This window comes from Aulonocara stuartgranti, assembly GCF_965226115.1.
Source record: "Aulonocara stuartgranti genome assembly, chromosome: 17".
NCBI lineage: Eukaryota > Metazoa > Chordata > Actinopteri > Cichliformes > Cichlidae > Aulonocara > Aulonocara stuartgranti.
This window is the reverse complement of record NC_138953.1, coordinates 35,343,660-35,366,403: the sequence shown is the minus strand read 5'-3', so window position 1 is coordinate 35,366,403 and position 22,744 is coordinate 35,343,660. Positions and strand designations below refer to the sequence as shown.

At 39.4% G+C, this 22,744-nt stretch overlaps 1 protein-coding gene across 3 annotated transcripts; it reads right to left on the bottom strand.

Annotated features, from left to right (window-relative positions):
* Window positions 1–555: 555 nt before the first annotated feature.
* On the bottom strand, window positions 556–6,761 carry LOC309692782 (uncharacterized protein). Of its 3 annotated transcripts, XM_082511584.1 has the most exons (10): window positions 5,770–6,761; window positions 4,503–4,715; window positions 3,953–4,088; window positions 2,942–3,480; window positions 2,087–2,403; window positions 1,785–1,966; window positions 1,505–1,677; window positions 1,322–1,405; window positions 999–1,213; window positions 556–864 (listed from the first exon to the last, which is right to left on the bottom strand). In XM_082511584.1, the coding sequence occupies exons 1-10, from the start codon at window positions 6,072–6,074 to the stop codon at window positions 608–610; spliced, it is 2,421 nt and encodes an 806-aa protein (XP_082367710.1). In that variant the 5' UTR covers window positions 6,075–6,761; the 3' UTR covers window positions 556–607. The 3 variants fall into 3 exon arrangements, with proteins under 3 accessions (XP_082367710.1, XP_082367711.1, XP_082367712.1); XM_082511585.1 differs by lacking the exon at window positions 1,322–1,405 and having other exon boundaries at window positions 5,770–6,759; XM_082511586.1 differs by lacking the exon at window positions 556–864 and having other exon boundaries at window positions 1,103–1,213; window positions 1,336–1,405; window positions 5,770–6,757.
* Window positions 6,762–22,744: the final 15,983 nt, after the last annotated feature.

The window sequence follows — 22,744 nt, the reverse complement described above, 5'->3', positions numbered from 1 at the left end:
TTTTTGGTCATCACAATCACCAGATGTATTGTCTTGGAACAAGATGACTCAAACTGATAACATTAACATTAATACAGTCATACAGTCAATACATCAAACATGGATCACTGATCAAATAGAATAGAAGTGTCAGATAAACAATATTGAAGAACACCAGAGAATAAAAGCAACAAACAAGTACAAACCTAGAAAACAAAAATAATCACAATGCACATAAATTAATGCAATGAAAAAAATATTATTGAATTATGTTAGTATATATAACTATTGTATACTTGTAGAATGGTACCCTGACAAGCAAAAAGACTTGAAGCAAATGAACATTTGTTAAAAGGTCAATGCAAAAACAGAGCCTCCAATCACAAAATAGGTGGGTGACATATGAAATATGGCAACATAAAGTAAATTCAGCTTGGTCTCAAGCGTGTTAATTGGTGTTTTAGGTGGAACATTTTGAACATTTGTTTGATTTCTGGGAAAGAAAATGCAATGATATTCAAACCCCCCCCCCCCCCCCCCCCCCCCTCTCTTAGAATTACTCAATGGTTGACACTCATTAATTTAACTGAGTGCAAAACTCAGATTAGCATACTAACCTGACCAGGAATTAAGCTATTCCAAAACCATGTGTATTACCTAATGCAAAGTCCATATTCTCCTGAAAGTCTTTGTAAGAGGTATGAAGTGGTAACTTTAAACAATTGATGCACGTGTTTGCAATGGGTAGTTTAGACATGGTTTGTGCATCTGGCTCTTGGTGAAGAAATTCAATGGACGGTTGTGGAGAGAAGCCAATTGGTGGAACAGTGTTGGCTCCAGTGGCGAAGGCAAGAATTGTCCCCAGCTTCTGTGTTCCGTCTTGATCTAAAGGAAAAGCAATACTGTCAAAAATGGCATTAAAGACAAAAAACACAGCAAGCATTTCTACTTTTAACTGATTCAATGAAAAGATGCACTGCATTATAAATTGAACACAATGCTTAAAACGCTAAATTTACCTTCTGCATCTGTTAGGTAGTCTCTCCAGAAACTAATGACAACTGCTTCAGCCTGCCTTTTATTGCTCCCAGCTGGAGAAAGGCGGATGGTAAAGAGGCTGTCAAGAAGGTCAGCTGTAAGCACTGAAGGTGACCAGCATAGAAGGGTGCGAAAACTCTCTGGGTGATCTTGGATTTTGTCCAGCACCTCAAGTGTCCGTAGTCCATCCTGAAATCTAAATGATAATCAGAATTATCTTTAAAATCACAAATCACATCAAAAATGAATGGATCCAAGAAGTATAATCTAAAACATATGAATTTATATATATAATAATTTTTACTTCAGATTATTCACATCATCAAAAGTGTATATCCCAAATCTGCATTTTTCATGTGATGCTGTCACCTTTGGAGGCATGGTGTACCTACACATAAAGAAATGTCACACAAAATTCCCAGAATACAAGGCAATCAGCATGGGTTTGAGTTACTTATTGGACAACAATAAATACATACATACATACCTTTCAAATGGACCACGGACTCTGTGTATTACTTGGAACATGATAATGTCATGTATAAGCAGATCCTTGTCTTCCAGCCTCCGTAGCGGCCTCAGGCAGCCAGCATTGGCTAAGTATTCCTGAAGTGGCTCAGTTGCTACTATCAGATCTTCAAAGGATTTACACTCTTTAACCTTCAAATAAAAAAATAAAAAATTAATGGGCCCCAATTAATACATGGAGTAGAACGAAATGCACACAATACTAAAACATTATCCAACAACTGACAAATCAGTTTTACCCTTTTAATTTTTTCACGCAGGTCACTATCGGCAACATCTTCTAAAACTGGTTTAGCCAAATCTGGGCCATCAACAAGGCAAGAGAAGAGTGTTGGGGACAGAAAGCCTGCTGGTGGACCACCATGTACAAGGCTTACTGCAATGGCTCTGCCTGCAATGAAGTACCTGTCCTCCCTCATGGCTAGAAATAATGAAAAACATTACATGTCAATAGATGCATGAAAGCGCTTGACAAGAACTTTATAAAAATGATTTTTTTATTGCATTACTCCAGGGATATCAGCCTAAAATCAATACATACCAGCACTATCAAGCGCCAAGTTCATTTTACCTTCTTCACCCTCAAACATTGGAGACAGGGGCAAAGCTTCGATCAGAAGTCTTAGAAATTCTCTTCTTGGTCCACCCAAGTCAACAGCCTCTTCAGGTACTCCCATATCGTCAGAAAACCTGACAGAAATTGTGTGGCATGGATCATATGTCGCTCGTTTAAAACCTCTAATTGCTCCATCCAGGACTGTTGATCTATTAATGTTGAACTTGCATTTCTTCTGTTGGTTTACTTTTGCAGAAAGTTCCTCCAAAATATCTTTTGCTGATACCAAACAACTTGAAGTCCTGTAGGATTAGAAAAAAGAAAAGAAAAAAAAAGAAAAAAATATTGAAAAGAACATCAGTAAAAACATTCACATACAAGGGCTACAAGGACATACAAAGTTTTGTCAAAATCAGAATCAGCATACTTTATTAATCACCAAAGGAAATTATCATAATCATAAGCAAAATGTACAAAGGAGTATATTGCTCAGTGGCTTTTTATATTGTTTATATGTTTTGGAGAACTAGAAAGCACTAGAGCAAAGAAAAATAGTTTCAATGCACAATAAGTAAATTTCATTTCATTGTCAGATAGGCTGTTAAAAATTCGCTGCCTATTTCAAATAAAATAAAATTTGCCAGCATTACAGCATTATCATTTGACTCTGTAGACATTATTCAAAAAACTGTTTTGTTAACAGCAAATATAAATATCATATATGCATATAAATATCTGAGAATGGATTACACTCCTTCACAACACTGGTTACAGTATTGGATTGCAACAAATATGGTGTGTTTAATTGGCTACTGTAAAACATTTGTATTTGAAACTAACCTTTCGCTCTGCAGGCTTGCTAGTATAGCCTGGTTAAGTTCCTCATCATCAGAAGACATGTCAGATAGTGGAGTCATGATTGAAAGGTAGTTATCGTAGTTTACAGATTGACTGTGTGTTGATGTAGAGGGTAATGCTGAACAATGATTCTCTGGATTCCTGGTCTGGTAGGGTGAGCTTGAGGTATTTCGGCACGTCAGGACCAGAACTGGATCACTTAAAGATGCAGATGATGAGGTAGAAGGCTGACTAGTGGAAGGGTAGATTTCCAATGAAGACACTGGTAACTGGCTGAAGGAAATGTTTGTTGAAGCGCTGCTGTACTTGTGTGAGATACTACTTTCATGGGTCAAGGCAGGAGTTTCCGTTAATAATGTTCCATTACAAACTGATGAGGCAGGAGATTGCGTCGGAGCAGAGATTGGTTGGAAGGCAGCTGTTGAACTGGCAAAACTGTCTGAAGATGATGAGCGCAGCTGCCTTGATGAAACAGGGTTTTCTTCACAGTTTTCCTCACTGCTGTAGCTTGTAATATCATCCTTAGAAATAAAATAATAATTATAATAATTCACATATATTGAATTTGAACATTAAATACCATATATCCAACCTCTTCTGCTTATTCTTATCAGAGGTGGGGTGGTTGGAGCCTATCCCAGCTACCATAGGGTGAGAAATTTCAAGAGTTAATAGATCTTTCTCACAATTACTTTTACATACTAGGCAGACAAAATTGTAACACATCTCCTGAACAGCAGTAGTCTTACGTTCTATAATTCACAAACAGTCCAACAGAGCAGCTGTAAATTTAGTCAATACCAGAGCTTAGGATTAACATTTTAAAAAAGGAACATTAACTTGGTACTATTCTATCCAACTACAAAAGGTGAAAGGCAAGTTTAAAAAGAACAGACATGAGAAAGTTCAAAGGTTGTTTATGCACCAATTTCTGGTCTTCATATTATTACTGTACAGTGCTATGTAGATTCATTCAAAAGTCAAATAACGTACCAAAATTGGTTTTGATGGTCTGATGTATAGGGCTTTCGATTTATAAATTTTATGTATGAGATTTGCATCCAGCTCCTGTCCTGCTCGCAGTTTGGGCGCAATCAGTCTGTTGCCACAAGCCATCAGAAACTCCAGGCTGGAAAACAGTTACAGTAAGTTGTAAAATGTTTAACCCTCAGTAAAACCTGGGACCATTTTTTGGTCCCGAGGTTCACGAAAGGATGGGATTTTGAGGTCCTACCAAGGGTTAAAATCCAAAACAGCAAAAATGTTCCAATAACTTTTTTAGAGCTAATCTTGTTTTCCTCTTTGAATCAGACTGAAACCAGTAGTAACAGAAGTAAACTTTATACAAATGTCAAAAAAGTATGCCAAAAATGGAGTGTTCAAGAAAGGATAACTGATTTGGTTCTTTTATTTTAGTTTACTGATTCATGTCTACCTGTTCTCTGACTTAAATCGTTATGTAAAGCTTTCAAATGCCTAGATATCGAAAAGACTACTGACAAAAGCTGTGTCGCATTAGGTTTCGACTGCTAGCACAACCTACCTTACATCAATAGAAAGTTTATCTCCAAAGGCGTCCCTTATTTGTTCAGAGACAGTTTTCTGGTCCCAGGATTTTTGGAATTCAAATCCATTCAATATATGCCCTTGTTCATGTAAATGTTGTTTTGTGCGATGCTTGACAACAACACTGCTTGATGGCCGTGGAAGAAGGATGACATCTTTGTTGAAAGTATCATGATAATGTGTCTTGGCCCTATAAAACAAAACAGAAACTATATTCAGATTTATGTATCTTTTGTTTTATTTACCTATACTTAGACACTATCAGTTCCTTAAGAAAGTTGCTAATGTCACTTGGTAGTGACCAGCTTACACGTTAAACTGTTGGTAAGCTTTTATGAATAAAATAAAATGTTACACAGTTTATATTTTTAAAAAAACAGTATCGCAGCTAGCCATTTAGCCCACTTGAATATGTTTAAAGTTGCTTGTGCATGTAAGAGTTGAGTATAATAGCAAACACAAATAACAGAAACATAATTTGAAAGAAAAAAAATGCATAAAGTAATAGCATGCCTATAAATTGCCTTTGAAAAAAAATGGAAAATGTACGTAAAATAGAAAATGTTTTGGGGTTTGACCATTTTAATTCACTGACGCTTGAATTAAATAAATAAATAAATAAATAAATATATAGTACAATGCATAAGGATTTTTTTTACTGCTCTGCAAAGAGGCATACAAAGAAACATTTGCTATTACTTTTTACTTTGACTAAAGAACAAAAAAGACACCGATCATATTTCTTTTTTTCTTATTTCATACACTGTAGAAACTGGACTGAAGGCATGACTTGGCATCCATGTTTATCTACCTCTACAGTGGTACAGATATTGATCCACTCACAACACAGAGTTGGATTGATGTCTTCTAGCAAGATTAAAATTCTACCCCAAAAAATAAATAAATAAATAAATAAATAAATACAAAACTAAACAAAAACAACAAGAAAATTAACCCAACCTTTTATTTAGCAGGCTAATGTAGCTACCACCTCCCACATTAATAAAGAAGATTTAATAAAGTAATCTTAAAGTAAGCATCAACTTACACTCGGGTCACAAGTACAAACAGCCACTAATATTGAAATAAATGCCACGGTCTTTACTGTTTTTAATGTGGATGCTGCTGAATAAATTAGCTAGGGCTAAAAATTTATAAGGGTAAAAAAGTGCGTTGCTAAATCAGCAAAGCACATTTCGTATTTCGCAGTTGTATAGTTAAGTGGCAAACTGTTTTGTTCTTACCTTTTCCTTGATCTGCAGTTCCAGTTGCCAAAGTGTTTTTGGGTCTGATATCGCAAAGACTGCCCCACTCCAGTCGAACTCCGTGTAGCTACTTGACTCGTTGAAGATACCCGGGTGTTAGCTGGTCTAAAAAGTTCCCTCATCTCACTTTCCACCGTGCTGTGGGTAACACTGGGTGCAGTTGAGCCCGTCCCATCTCGATCAAGTGACGAGGACAACGATGTGACCGTTTCAGGAGATGATAAAATATTTCTTAACAACCCGACAGCTTGCTGAAGAACTCCAGTTTCTTCTCCCCCCTCCATGCTGTCAGACACTTGAAAGTGACCCGCGCGTGCTTCTCAGCCAATCACAGCGGTACAGACACCCAGCCTTCCGTTTCCATTAAACTCCTTCCGTTTCCACTATACTCTTTCATTCACATACATTATTCTCTTGCATACATATATTTTCTTCAGATATGTATGCATTCTCTTCTTACATACATATATTATTTGTAAGATTAAATGCATTTTGAATGCATGTAAATGAGAGCAAAATGTAGGAATGCATAAATGAAAATGCATGTATGTTAGAGTGCAAATGTGTAAATATGTAGATTAAAATACATGTATAAGAGAGCATAATATTGCAATGTGTGTGTTAAATATGTGTAAACATGAGAATAAAAATATCTAAATATAAAAATTAAAATAAAACTACGTGAGAGTGAAAGTATATGTATGTGAAAGAAGAATATATGTGTGTGAGAGTGAAAATATATGTGTGTGAAAGAAGAATGTATATGTGTGAGAGTGAAAATATATGTGTGTGAGAGTGAAAATATATGTATGTGAGAGTGAAAATATATGTGTGTGAGAGTGAAAATATATGTGTGTGGAAGAAGAATGTATGTGTGTGAGAGTGAAAATATATGTGTGTGAGAGTGAAAATATATGTGTGTGGAAGAAGAATGTATGTGTGTGAGAGTGAAAATATATGTGTGTGGAAGAAGAATGTATGTGTGTGAGAGTGAAAGAATAAATTTTGGCTTGTACGGCCCCTCATACGATAAATAACATCTATATCAGGTATTGTTTTCAGTTTTTATGAGCAGACGCTGAACTTTATGATGCCACTTTGTATTTCTTACAGGGACTCCAGGCTTAACCTTATTTTGGTGTGAGGCTGGGTTTTTTTGCTGCCAGTGTTTAACATTATTACTGCTCTCTATAATTGAACTGTGAATTGTGAATTTCCCTAGGGCTAGATTTGTTTCTGACAAGTTATACCAAACTACTTGTTCTTAAATCATAAATCTAAAAAGATTTATTAGTACTTAAGTGATTTAATCTCTTTATTTTTGAAAGAGCAGGGTCAAAACTTTCCAAATCTATAAATATCCTGTATAATAATTGTAATAGTAATAGTTATTCATTAGTATTTCAGATCACGGTAATTCAGACTGCACAACATTCAACAAGAAGAGCACTTATGTCATCAAAGTATATCCAGCCACTTGTACGGATCTTTCTATTTTCCCTGTGTTTATTTCAGGGTTGAAAATGAACCTTTGTAGGTACATTTTACTCAGGAGGTTCACCCCCAGCCTGACATGATTGAACTCATCAATGATTTAAACTCTGCCTGACAACTCTATTTCCCACCAGTGACCCCCTAATACCCACACACAGGCACAAAAGAGTCAGTAACCATGAAATGGCATCACCCACCAAGGCAGTGAGGGGTCAGCTTGATGTTGAAAGGTTATTGGTTGGCTGACTGACTCACGTGTATGACACGAAATATAAAAGTTTACCTGAATGCCTCAAAACAGCCTTCTTAGATGTTTTTTGGTCACAAAGGTCAATCTATAACATCATTTTTATGCCTTCCAACTGCTATATCAGTACATGTAGCAGCTGCAAACAAAGAACAACTTTTATTTTTAATTGTAACACCCCGAGACAACCACCACCACGCCCACCTTTCTTTTTAAGTGGAAAGGATCCGTTTAAGTCCGTTATGGTCCAAGGTATTCTACAGAGGTCATGCAACTTCATGATTACCACTGAAAGTTTCCAAGACTGTGTTTTGAAGAATAACTCTTACTGGCTCAGTGGTATTCAGAATTTACAAGGGCAGTAGCCAAGAAAATGCTTATAGGAGGGGGAAGCTGCTTTAAGTCAATCTTCTACGAGGATGAAGGTCAAACAGACCATCTTTCTGCCTCTCCGTTCATCTCATGTTCCATTTGTCAATCTATTTATCTGTTCATCACTTTTTGTCTTTCCCTCTCTTTGGCCTCTTGGTAACCTCACACTGGATGAGAATGTCAGTGTTCAGTGGCATTTACGGCCCATTCCCACTGCCCTCAGAGGGCCTAATTACTCCTAGGTCAAAGGTCAATTTGTGTGTTTTTGGCTTGCGTGTTTGGCAAAGGGAGGTTCATGAACACACTCTCAGCATGCGCTAATGATTCCACCTGATGGTCGTGCATCTGATCAATCATCTCTGAAGGCAGAAAATATTCAACAGACACAGATGAGGGCCTTTCCCATGTGATTAATCTATGGTGATGCATACACATGTGTCAGGTTGTAAGGTGGAAGCATTTCATCAATGTATTGATTAGACTATTGATTAGATTAATAGCAAGTATAAACACTGGAGGTGCTGCTACATTATGCACTGACCGACTGAATATGGATATGTGTGCATTTATGCACTAGCATGTGTAAATACAGTATGTCAGTGAGCAAGCAAACATGAGCATGGTTGCATGTGCTTCTAAGTATACATGTGTGCATCTACTGTAAATATGTCTGTGTTTACATATATGCATGTGTACGGGAGTCTTCGTGTACTAAGTAGCTTAGAAGTGGCAGCTGTGGCAGAGTGCACTGAATACAAAGACCCCGCCCTACCCCCTCCAGTCAACCAACCGTCAATCAAACACTCTCAGTGGGGAAGTGTGTGCTGCTGTGTTTATTTCTTCTTCTGTCAATCAGCTCGACTGATGGCCCACCCATCTGTCTACCCATCCATACATTGTCCATGCATGTGAACATTCATTATGCATGCCAACAAAGTGAGTTGATGGAGCTTTTTATATGGGGTGTAAACACTGAGAATCCATAGTTCCTTTCATGCATGAAACCCACAAAATTACTTGGTTCAGTTTTCCTGGTAAGATAATGGTTAATTACTGAAGGCTTCTCTAACACATCGTTCAGTTTATAGCACATTCATATGCAGTTTTTGTTTGCTCGAGACAATATTTTTCTATTATCTTTTTGTATTGCATTAATGTGTGGAATCCTAATTTTTTACCTCATGTTAGTGTGGTTGGTTGTGCATTGAGCTACAATGTCAAAATTTTACCCGAGTGAGTTAGCAACATGCTCCTGCAAGCTAAATCAAATATTTCCTTTTTTGGAGGAGTCCAAAAAAAAAGCAAAACGGGCCTGTTTTATAGACTGCACTGGAGCACAGCATGGTGGATTGGTACCATGTCAACTTTATTTATAAACCACTTTTAATACACTGATAATAGACACAAAGTGCTCTACACAAAATTGAAAAAATTACATTCAAAACAATAAAAGATAGAAACCCAAAACCAAGAAGTAAAACTGCTATAATTTAATAAAAACAAGAAGATCAATGTCTCATGCAAGCCAGAAGAGCAATATTGTGCTCTTTTTTATACGTTTCAGTCATAGGATGAGTAGCAGTATTTTGAACCAACTCCAGATGTGAGAGGCAAGACTAACATAACTAACATAAAGTGCATCACAGTAATCCTGCTAAGACATGATAAAAGCATGTATCACTGCCTACAAAGGACACGTTTCACCTTTGCCCATGGCCTTAAATGAAAGAAGCTAGACTTAACTATAGTGCATCAATTTATCTGTCCATTGTAAAGTCCACTATGGGCTAAACATACAAGGTCAAGGGACCATCGTCAGCACAGCGTGCTCCCATGCCTTCTAAGAATGGATCCCAGTGGAAGGCGATAAAGTAAGAAAAGCAATGGTCCCAAAATAAAACCCTGTGGAACACGATGAGCCCAGAAAGGAGCAGAGGAAGCTGACAGAAATCGGCCTACCAACTAAATATTAACTAAACCTTTTCAAAGCATTATATGCGCAAGATGCTGTTAACAAGATACTTGGATGGTTAGCTATTGCAAAAGCAGTGGTTGATCAAGCAGAAGAATAACCACATCGTTACCAGAATGAGATGCCAGGAAAATATCATGAAACACTCTTAACACTGCTGACTCTGTACCATGAAGGGTTTTAAACCCAAATTAGTTATCACCATTGCCTCACAGCAAGCAGATCCTGGTTTTTAATTAATCAGTGTGGAGTTCTGTATGCATGTTCTTGCTTTGTCTGCTTGGGCTCTCTCCAGGTACTCCTACTTCCTCCTGCAACCCAAACTCATTTGATTGTATTTGTTGAGCTGTTGGAAAAGTTGTATTGTAAATTACCTGAACACTTAAAAAAACATCACTCTGTTTATTCTTACTTCTAGCAAAGCACCACGACCAACATCTGCACAATGCGCACATCACTCAGATGATGGAGAAATCTCTATGCCTGCAACTGGAAGCAACTACAGGCTGCACCGCGCACACACACACACACACACACACACACACACTTGAAAAAAAACCTTACTTGACAGTATTACGTATTAATTTTTCTATAAGATTTAATTGCTAACTAAATAAGTGAAGGTGCCATTAATAATTATTCTGGCCAACTTCAACCCCTGACTGCAGCAAAGTCACAGCTTGGATTAAACTATAACATTACCAGATGTTATAGGGTAAACGTTTCCCATCTGCAACAAGTTTCTCTACTATTTTCTTCATTACCACAGTGAAGACTCCCGCGACAGTGACACCACCACCAGAGAACATCTGACTGCAATCTCATGGCATCTATTTCACTGAAGGACATCTTTTTAAGACTGTTGGACTGCGCTGCAAAAGGGATGCCAAAGGGGTACCCAGTGCAGTGCATTTGAATGTACCATCAGTGGGGCCCTGGCCAGGCATCAGCTTGTGACAAGATGGGAGTGAGTCTTCCCTTTCATTGCAGCACAGCATGCACAGCACAGGTAGTTGTGCCCATTTCAGACAAGCGCATGTGGTTCCATTCACTTGTAAATTATTCTCCCATTTCCCTACATACGTCAACACAGGCGTTTACATCATTCCCCAGTGGTAAACACATGCACTTTGATAAGGAAAGCATTGTGTAAATGTACTCTAGATCACAAAAGCAGTAAACAAGTGTGAAAACAGACCCACATGGTGAGGGGGAGAGGGGAATACAGTATGAAACCCAGTGAGAAAACAATATGAACAGTGATAACAAGCAGGCCAGTTCCTTTGTGGTGTTTGTTCTATGGAAATCTTTTATGTGCTTACTTGGAAATACTGGAAAAGCACCCCCGTAGTTTGTTCCCTGCCACCACCACAGAAAATGATCTCAGTATTTTTAAGTCAAGGGGCACATTGTGAGGAAACTTTTAGCCATGGTTTTAAAGGTTGTTTTTATGCTTTTGTCTTTTTATGCATGCATTTTCAACATTGTATGCATTTATATACTACACACAGTATAAAGCAGCTGACTTTTGCCAGTGTGTGTGTGTGTGTGTGTGTCCATCATATCGCACATGTGTCTGTGGCACCTCACGTGGAGGTTTCCCTCCCCTCCGGCTGCTTAGCAGCTCGATGTGCCAGAACAGGGTCTGTATCTGTGCCAAGTTCCACACACCACCACACTCACCTCACATGGCTCCCAGTAGTTCTCCTATCCAGTTTTTGGTTATTCAAAAGGTATTTTCCTAAATTGTTCTTGGCACTTGGTGTGCTGAGTGAAATCCTCCTAGGCTTTGAAATAAGCTCAAACACTGTGGGTTTGAAGACGTACAGATATCAGTGGATGGTTTAACACAAATCCTTTCTTTTGGGAAGTGAAATTCAAAATAAAGCTAGACTCATTCATTGTAATTGAATTTGGTATTATTTAAGATACAACAAACGTCTCTTTTTGATCCACAAACTGTCTGTTCCCTATGTAAACTTGTTTCTTCCACTAAAAAAACAAATTAATAAAATTTTGTCAATGAGTCAAACTTTCAGCTCACTATCTCAGAATTTCAGCATACTCAAAAGTTTGAATTGGGTAGTTAAAATTTTGAGATAATAACTCAAAAGTTTGACTTTGATCTCCCTGAACGTTTTCCTTTTTTTTTTTCCAATGGTAGAAACATGTTTTCACAGCTCGCACCTGATTCTGGAACCAGAAAGATTGTACCTTCTTTACACTGTAATGAACATGTAGCCCATTGCACGCAGGAATCACTCAAGCCCTAAACAGACTCAATGAATCCAACGACAAAGGTGCTCTCACTGTGTGTAACCATGGTAATGAAGGGCACCGAACCATCCTCACCTAGGTGTTATGCTTTTGGATTGTCCACTGGTGAATCCCATTCACTTGAATGTAAAAGCTCAGGAAAACCAAGAAAGAATATGAGTCTGTATACATCTGGAGAATGAACTGATTAGAATTAGGTATGAAAAACAATTTTTTTAACATCATCATGCAGGAACAGTATGAGAAGAGCATGAAAGATGATTGTAAACTGCGGCTTGTCAAGTTGGAAGTCCTATAGGATCACAAAAGCAGCAATTTTCCATTGAGCTTAATGTTTGGTTAGCGCAACATGTTAATATAAATTGCTAATCACTCCATGTCAATATAAGATGCTAGATAGATCGCAAACATGTTACATTTTAAATTATTGTTGGTACTGTTGGCTCTATTCATGGTTGAAAAACAGTTCCAAAATGAAACCTGTATGTAAACGTTTTAGCGAGAGAACGTTTGATTTTGTATGGTTTGTATTAATTTAATGTGTTGTGTTTTTCTCTGCTTGTGTTCTATGTAACAGATGTTAAAGCTGAGCACATCTATAATTATTATTAGAATTGAAGTTTATATTCAATTGTGTTCATTTTATATTAAATAAATTTACTTTTCTGCTCTGAGCACATCTTACATCCTGTTCTTTTTCACTTTTACAGAAGTAATAAATTTAAACTAGTAGTTTAAAAACTGGAGGGGGGGGGGGGAGGGGGGAGAGATATGGCAGCTTTTACTCACGTTTTTGTCCCATTTTCTACTCTCCTCCTTTAAAAAAAATGGGGAAAGTAGTATTCTTCCAACACAGACCTTGTTTTGTTTTGTTTTTTCTTGCAGTGGAAGAAGATTATGGAAAGAGTGAAATTCAAGAGAAAAAAATTGGGAAACCCCAAACGCTCCAGCATGTGAAAGAGTTGAAGGAAAATTACCAGCAGCAATGCCCCTGGTATATGAGCAGAGCTGTGGCAAACATGGTCCTGTTCTTTTTTCTTTTTTTTTGTTTAAATTAAAATACATGTTTATTCTTTGAACACAGCCTAAAACCTTTAATAGCTGGCTAGATGACAACCGAAAGCTGTTTTGCATCTTTAAGCTAAACAGAATGAGTGGTATCCACTTTTTAATGTGGCTTTCCAACTGCAAGAGGGGTGGATAAGCACATTTCCTAAACTACCAAACTAAAACAAAATAAGACATGAATGCTGGGACAGCACAGGTGGTTTAAGCTGCACTGAATGCAGCTGTGACTTGTCTGGTACAAAGAGAACAGCAGGAGAAGAAAAAGGGAACACACACAGAGTGACAGAGTGTACGCACTCACAATTTCCTCGAATGTTGTGTTTTCTTTCCATGTAGAAGTGAAAACACGGTGCAATGATCATGCAAGCATTTGAGAATGTGTGTGCATGTGCGTTTTTAGCTGTGTTTGCTGGCTCTTCTCCTACTGTGTGGTAAATATTTCTTCGGGAGAATCATCCCGGTCTGTTCCCAGAACAACCACCCAGCCTTCAGCCAGAATTATTTATTATTAATTCCACGAGTATGAGCTTCTCATCTTCCATTCGCCTCCCTGCTTACAGTAAGCAGCTGAAGTGCCATAGTGTGCATGAGAGAGGGAGAAATAGAGGCAGAGGGAAAGAGAACAAAAGCAGAGAGAATCAACATGTGACAAGCGAAACTCTGTCCACGCAGAAGAGTCAGGTGATGCCAAGGTCAGATCAAAACAATAACAGGAGTGCACGCACGTGAATTGTCTCCCCCACACACAAGCTCCCCCCCCCCCTCACGACCTTTTTCTCAAAAATACGCTGTACGCTTGTGCAGCTGTCAAAAGTTGGCTTTTTGCAGCACTCGCTGCTTTTGTTTTCTTACACAACAGTCTCTTTCTCCCTGATCACAAGCCAAAACATCAACTTACGTTGTCAGTATATCAGCAGTCATTTGACGAGTTGGGTAGCCTTTTGGGGGAGTTCGTAACAGCAGATTTTAAAAATGAATCTTACTGTGAGACATTTCCTCCTCAAAAAAAAAAGGGGGGGGGGGTATGAATATATGTTATAAATATATATTGATTAGTGTGTAACTGCATCATCAAACAAATTGAAACATCTTGAATACAGTGGCTGAGATGGACATCACTTTCTAGCCTAGTCGCTTTTTTTTCTGTGGCTTGAGTCCGGCCACATATGTGTCAAACACTAACGTTGGAGGAGAGGAGAAGGTGTTTAATTCACGTCTGCTCGTTCAGTCTCAAGATATAAAGGATCATAGTGTAGTATCATCTGAGAAGGCCTCCCGAAAATGAAAGAAAAGCAACAAAGCCACTAGCATTAGGATAAAACCTTTCCCTCCTCACCTCAACCCTCATCTCCTGAATTTAAATCAGGGCACTAACACATTAAAACGTGTATATGTATTTCCAATATTGTCGGAAGTACTTATTGTCAGCAGTAGGGATGGGTATCGTTTAGGTTTTATCCGATACCGGTGCCAAATCGGTACTTTTGAAACGGTGCCGGTGCTCAAACGGTGCTCAAACCGGTGCTTAAAGAATGGAGAAAACACAAAATTGGTCCAAACACCTCTCATGTTCAGCTGGTTTTTGTAAAAAGATAACAATGTTAGCTTTTTCTGCAGCTATAGGGCATATATGGTATCACTCTTGGCTGGAAGCAGTGCTTAAACAATGGAAAAAACACAAACTTTATCCAAAAACCTCTCATGTTTAGCCGTTTCCCTCTTTTTCTTTGGTCATTTTAGCCTTTTTTGGCCAGGGTGAAGGGAGTATCTGCCATCAAACCAGAAGACAGCCGCATGTAGCTATGATGATGTTTGCTAGTTCACCTTACCTGCATTAATGTAATAACGTGGTTAGCCTACTCAACGTAAATTACACACGAACAACATTAAGCTACTCACGCAGAGAAGAACGGCTGCTGCTGCCATCATCATCCGTCATCATTTCTGCTACACTGGCAGGGCTAGGGGCCAGGACTCTATTCTTCGTGTTTTTGGGGATGTTGCTAACTCCGGGTCTGATAACAGGCACCACACCCACAGTAGATGCGCTCGGTGTGAGGTCTCGCAGCAAGCTATCAAATACAGCGCATTTCTTGGCTTTTAAAAAAAAACGCTATGCCTCGCCAGGTGTTTCATCGGATTCGAGGTGTTCCCTCTTTTGACAGTATCACAGTATCAGCTTAAAGCACTTGTTGCAGGCTGCTGAGTTTGCATATTTTGCTGTGAAGTACAGCCAGACTTTTGACCGCTTCGCCTTGGGCATTTTTAATCTGTAGCTCTGCTCTAAAAGAACGTACGTACCTTGACCCGCCTACTATCCTCGGAAACGTAAAATGATTGGCTAGAAGTGTATCACAGCTCAGGAAAAAAAAGCACCGAAATAAAGCACCGAAATGTGCGCTGCTTTTCGGTCTGGTTACTACCGTTTATGTCAGAACCGGTGCCATCATGGCACCGGACACTGGTACCCATCCCTAGTCAGCAGATTAGAGATGCAGCCCTCCCATGTCTGGACAGCTTACGAACCAAATGACAACAGCTGGTTATAAGCTAACATTATACCAGCTAACCTTAGGCTCAAATGTTCGAAAAACATTTCACAATTTTACTTATAAGTGTAGACCTTAAAATACAAAATCTTTGCCAGAAGAATAGAAAATTAGAAAAAAAATCACTCCTTTTGTAATACATCATGATCAAACAGGTTTTATCAAGGGTAGACACTCAGCCAATAATACACGCAGACTAATAAATATAAAATTGCTCTATTAAAAAATTGGAAACCACAGTAGTCTCTTTAGATGCAAAGGTTGTGTTAGAAAAAATGAACTTACTTCACAAAGCTTCAACCTACAGATCATTACTGGACAGGGCTGCCCGCTTTCCCCCCTCGCTTTTGGCTATTTTTAATCAAGGCACTAGTGACAGCAACCCGACAAAATATAGAAATATCAAAGGAGTTCAAACAGAAACTAAACACCATAAGATAAGCCTATATGCTGATGATGTATTACCTTTCTTCAGAAACTTAAAAACCTCGCTCATGAAGATGATCACACTTATAGAAAAGTTCTCATCAGCAACAATACATTTCTTGAATATCAGCAACTTACACACTGAAACATATGGGGGTCTTGGGGGCAGTGAGGGGTTGGATGAGGACTACTGCTCAGTAATACTCATTCTGTACACTTTATACGCTCACAGATACCTACCCAACATAGCGCATTCAACACTAAGTAGGAGGAGGGGCATCTTCCTACACCCCTGTTTCACACACCTGGGGGTCTTCCTGTGTCTCTGTGTGTTATTAGCAGTGTTGGGACTAACGCGTTATTAAGTAACGCGTTACAGTAACTACGTTATTATTGTGGTAACAAGCACGGTAACTAGTTATTATGCCAAAATCAGGAACGCGTTAGTCGTTACTACGATTTAGATAGGGTCGTTACTCGTTACTTTGTGTGGTGGCTATCGCGGAGCTTCCACAGATTCAGTAACATTAGCAAGTGGTGGAGGCCAGCAGGTGGATGAGGGAAAAGGGACGCAGAAGGAAAAGAGACCCGAGGCGGCCGCTGGTCCAAGTGTGAACTGAACTTCAGGTAAGAAGTTATGACCTGCAGTCTCTCTGGGTCAGATATAAACCAAGTTTAGGTGGAGTTTATTTTCGTTATTCTGACTTTTTCCATACTGCGTGCTAGCTAGCATGACGGAGTTTCTATACAGCTGGGTGGGTGCTATGTTACTGATGTTGAACTTTATTTTGTTCATAAGTTATTAGAGTTGCCTACCGTCCCGTCTGGTATTCAGAGAAAATATTACGCGTTTCTTATTGAGGTGAAAAGGAACAGTTTGTCCCGTAATTCAGCTACAATGAAAAAGGCACAAAGCTCTTTCTTTTTCTCTCTCTCACACTCATACGCACGCACACACACACACACCATAAGCAGATTGTAGATTTATGTATCTGTGCCTTTTTAAATTTTTGTGTTCCCGGTGTTTGTTTTTCTTACAGGTACGGCAGTTTGCGATATATTATGCATTTCTAGTTGTACACTAGAAAACAACCTCCAACAACTCACCTCAGTATGGCTGTCATTCAGAAGTAAACTTAACTGACTCACTGACTTGTGTTGGGCTCCTTTCACGTGGTTACAGCCTCCTGCAGCGGAATTAAACAGTAGATTCTCAGCCAACACTCACTACAGATGAATGGCAGCCCACAACAATGACAGTTGTTTGTTCTACGGTAGCCAACATTGGTAATATAATGCACTTGAATTGGGACGGGTAAGAAAGCAGAATTCAGTTTACTACAGTGTGCAATCTACTGACATCTATGGGTGAGAATTTACACACGGTAACTTTAACAGCCCAGCCCGAAATCATTAGGACCTGTCATGGTCCTGGGTCATTTTGACTCATCGTTCTTAGTTTTCTTGTTTTTTGTATTTTATCCCATGGTTCCTAGGTTGTTCAGTTTAGTTTTTTAGATTCCCCTCGTGTCCTTACCCCCTGTGTCCCCCTCCGTGTATCTGTGAGTTCCCATGCCTCGTTTCTCCTCCTTGTGTTTAATTCCATGTTTTCCCCTGCCCGTCTGTCTGTGCTCTCCCTGTGTTCTCTCTCCCCTTCCTTTCCGCGTCTCTGTGTACTTCCTGTTTTACTTTGATAGTCTCCCATCAGTGTACGTCACGTTGTGTTTGCTCCTGCCCTGTCTTGTTGCAATTATCAGTATCAGCTGTGTTCCCCGTGTGCTCCCACGTCGCCCGTTATCCTTCTGGGTATTTATGTCTGCGTCTCCCTCAGTTCTGTTTCGCATCCTCCCTTTTAGCTGTGTGACCTTCCTCGTGTCTTCCTTGTGAGTTTAGTATTCCCAGTTTAGCTTCATACTGTTGTTTGTATCGCCTTTTTCCCATTCTGTTAATAAAGCTATATTTCGAGTTAAGCCCCCGTTCTGGTGAGTTTGCATTTGGGTCCTTCTCCTGCCTACACACAGCGTTTCATGACAAGGACCAATCATCTACCTATAAACAAAATATTTTGAATGGGACATGAAAAGAATAAATGACACTAACAGTCTTACAAAAGTGCAAAATGAAAGGCAGTTCTCTCTTTTTCATGAGCTATAGAATTTATGTTGACAGTTGAAATATTGATAAATCAGTTGCAATTCACGCTGTTCTATGAAAATAACATTCCTGCCTGCGTTTCTGAATGTCTAGTAAAATATCAATCTTGTTCACAGTCTCTGATGTGAGAATGAGCTACATCATCAAATTTACAGGTGGCAAAAGCAACTTAATGTGTTGAAAGACATCAAAAGCCTAAACCAAATGGGGCTAAGGGGAGCTATTACAGCCCAGTGTGCTGCTTAAGGTTATTTATTTCTTGTTTCTTTTTTCATGTAGGGATGTGCATATTAACCCCTTTTATTACTTGTCTTGTTGAAATTGTTCTTTTTTTTGAAAACCTCTTCCTGCTCTCACAAACCCCATGTCACCTTTTTGATTATAGATAATTTTTTATTTTGATTTAGTTTTATTTAGTTGTATTATATATATAATGAGCAATTTACTTTATTTAGCTCTGTGTGTTTTGCAAAGGAGCAACTTCAAATAAAAAGGATAGTATATTTCATAGTATTTTAAAATGTTTTTATAGTGTTTTTATTCTGTGTGGATTTGTCATTACACACTACACTGATTTTACTGTAACTTGACCTGTAATTTTTCACCCATTTACTCTCACAGCATCTCAAAGACTTCCCATTTTAAAACACTGGCTGAATAGTGGCAGGTACTGATCTACCTGAAATCAACTGAATGTGGCTTTTGAGTCCTACAGTTCCAGAATGTCTTTGATACAATGAATCCTTAAAAATGTAGTTAAAACTTATAATTCACAACCATCAGCAGTATTCGACAAGGGCCACTTGTTTTCTTGCATCATCTGTCAGATTTTCACAAAAACTAAATATCCTTATCAAGTGAATAGAGTGAAGCTCTCATGTGCTCTTTGTCCAAAAACTTCATTTTATCTGCCTTCCATACCCCTGGTTGGATCTTAAGAAATCACCCACTTCTAATAGGATTATGAAGATGCCAGCCCTACCGCAGATCAGTCCTGAGAGGAATGAAATGGCTTTGGCTTATCCCTGAACTAAGACAAAGGCTACAGATGGCTCCTTTTGCTGCTGGTGAACGGTACTGAAGAGAGAGAATCACTGAATGTATGAACACTCACACTGTGTTCATCCCTTTTCCTTGAGAGCTTGGGGGCATTGGTGGACTTTTCAAGACTGGAAAACCCCACAATAAAAACTTGGGCCTAATTCAAAGAAAATCTTGATAAACGGAAACCGCAACAACTCTCCAAACACTCAACCAGTAAATCTGCAGACTAACAAAAACACAAGTGGTACAATGACTAAACGCTTAATCTTTAACTGATTTTCAGCCATCACAGCAAACATCTGGGAAGGAACAAAGGGGAAAGCCAACTGACTTGTTTTGCGGTCATCATCTGACACCATAAAAAATGTGAGTTAATGACAGGAAAGATTTTCAGAATGGCACATTTCTACCAAGCTTGAAAGTCAATATTCGCTACTGCCACCTTTATTCTTCAGCTCAGCCTGAACTCTTTTATGCAAACTTTCTTTAAGTCGTTTTTAGGAATAGTTCTCCAGGACGTTCAAAGCTCTTCTTGGATGTTGGCTGTTTTGTGGGCCATTAACTGACAAGGTGATCCCAGACTGCTTTAATAATATCCAGGCTCTGAGGAGGTCGATCCATGACTTATAGTGTTCTGGTATGCTTGTATTGCACTGCCAGTTTGTTTGGGGTCATTGCCATGTTCAAAGATGTGAACTTCAGATGTTACTGCACAGTTGATCCAAATATGATGTTGCCCAACAACACAGCATCCCAAAACCATGGCAGAGCCTCCACCATGTTTTATAGGTGGCTGTAGCAACGCACTCATCTCACCTGACCTCCTCCATGCATTTTTATGACAATCTGAACCAAAAATATTTAAGAGACTTACTTGAACATATATATATGAATATATGTTGTATTTACTGTAGACCTATGCAATTGTTCTTATTGGGAGGATGGTTTTTTCTTCTTCATCATATAGTAATCACACTGGATTATCACCTCTTCTGCAGATGTGAAGGACACAGTGTTCCCTTTCATCGTAGTCTGCCGCTGATGATTTAAATCAAGCATTCCTCTAGTAAGGCTGCAATTAATTGGCAAAAGCGAGAACTTCATCCAAGTGCCAAAGCCAGGTTTTATTAAATGCTAAATTGATGAATCACAGGTTGGTGAAACAAGACTTGAATCAATAACTCCCGCTTTTCGTAGCCTATACTCTCCTCTGTTGGCCGAGAACATGCCTCTGTAGTATAACACTCAGTCCGTGACCTTTTATCTGAGGACAATGTCCCCTGCAGCTGATTTCCATATAATTCCAGACTCCCTTTAGCCTCATGGGAGGAGGAGGGGGGAGGGTTTTAATTTCACCCTCCTCACCAAAAATCACTGCTCTATTCCTGTTATCTCACCCCCTGGTCAGTGCAGAGAACATAGCCCACTCACATGTACATACACACACCTTCTCGGTCAAATCTCCTCAGATCAGAGTGACATAATGCAACATGAGCAGGAAGACAGATGCAGCTGGAGTGACCTGCAGAAACCTTTTAATAGCTTTTCATTGCTTGACTTTTCTTTTTTATCCTTTAAATCCACTTAGAATGGAACATAGGGCTGCTGTAAATGACTGGCTGTCTCGGCCTGAGTTGGAAAAGGGCAGCCTTTGGAGCCACAGGAGTGTGATTGGAGTGTTTAAGAGAAATCAGTGGAGGAAGGGAAGGAATAATTTGCATTTCCCCTCAAGTGACTCTGGCAGTAACAAGCTGACGAACAGCAAAAAAAAAAAAAAAAGAAGAAGAAGAAGATGAAAGGTTTAAACATAGTTATAGGTAAGCTGCACTTACAGGTACAGTGGGGCAAAAAAGTATTTAGTCAGCCACCGATTGTGCAAGTTCCCCCACCTAAAATGATGACAGAGGTCAGTAATTTGCACCAGAGGTACACTTCAACTGTGAGAGACAGAATGTGAAAAAAAAAATCCATGAATCCACATGGTAGGATTTGTAAAGAATTTATTCGTAAATCAGGGTGGAAAATAAGTATTTGGTCAATAACAAAAATACAACTCAATACTTTGTAACATAACCTTTGTTGGCAATAACAGAGGTCAAACGTTTACTATAGGTCTTTACCAGGTTTGCACACACAGTAGCTGGTATTTTGGCCCATTCCTCCATGCAGATCTTCTCGAGAGCAGTGATGTTTTGGGGCTGTCGCCGAGCAACACGGACTTTCAACTCCCGCCACAGATTTTCTATGGGGTTAAGGTCTGGAGACTGGCTAGGCCACTCCAGGACTTTCAAATGCTTCTTACGGAGCCACTCCTTTGTTGCCCGGGCGGTGTGTTTTGGATCATTGTCATGTTGGAAGACCCAGCCTCGTTTCATCTTCAAAGTTCTCACTGATGGAAGGAGGTTTTGGCTCAAAATCTCACGATACATGGCCCCATTCATTCTGTCCTTAACACGGATCAGTCGTCCTGTCCCCTTGGCAGAAAAACAGCCCCATAGCATGATGTTTCCACCCCCATGCTTCACAGTAGGTATGGTGTTCTTGGGATGCAACTCAGTATTCTTCTTCCTCCAAACACGACGAGTTGAGTTTATACCAAAAAGTTCTACTTTGGTTTCATCTGACCACATGACATTCTCCCAATCCTCTGCTGTATCATCCATGTGCTCTCTGGCAAACTTCAGACGGGCCTGGACATGCACTGGCTTCAGCAGCGGAACACGTCTGGCACTGAGGGATTTGATTCCCTGCCGTTGTAGTGTGTTACTGATGGTGACCTTTGTTACTTTGGTCCCAGCTCTCTGCAGGTCATTCACCAGGTCCCCCCGTGTGGTTCTGGGATCTTTGCTCACCGTTCTCATGATCATTTTGACCCCACGGGATGAGATCTTGCGTGGAGCCCCAGATCGAGGGAGATTATCAGTGGTCTTGTATGTCTTCCATTTTCTGATGATTGCTCCCACCGTTGATTTTTTCACACCAAGCTGCTTGCCTATTGTAGATTCACTCTTCCCAGTCTGGTGCAGGGCTACAATACTTTTCCTGGTGTCCTTCGAAAGCTCTTTGGTCTTGGCCATGGCGGAGTTTGGAGTCTGACTGTTTGAGGCTGTGGACAGGTGTCTTTTATACAGATGATGAGTTCAAACAGGTGCCATTCATACAGGTAACGAGTGGGGGACAGAAAAGCTTCTTACAGAAGACGTTACAGGTCTGTGAGAGCCAGAGGTTTTCCTTGTTTGAGGTGACCAAATACTTTTTTTCCACCCTGATTTACGAATAAATTCTTTACAAATCCTACCATGTGGATTCATGGATTTTTTTTTCACATTCTGTCTCTCACAGTTGAAGTGT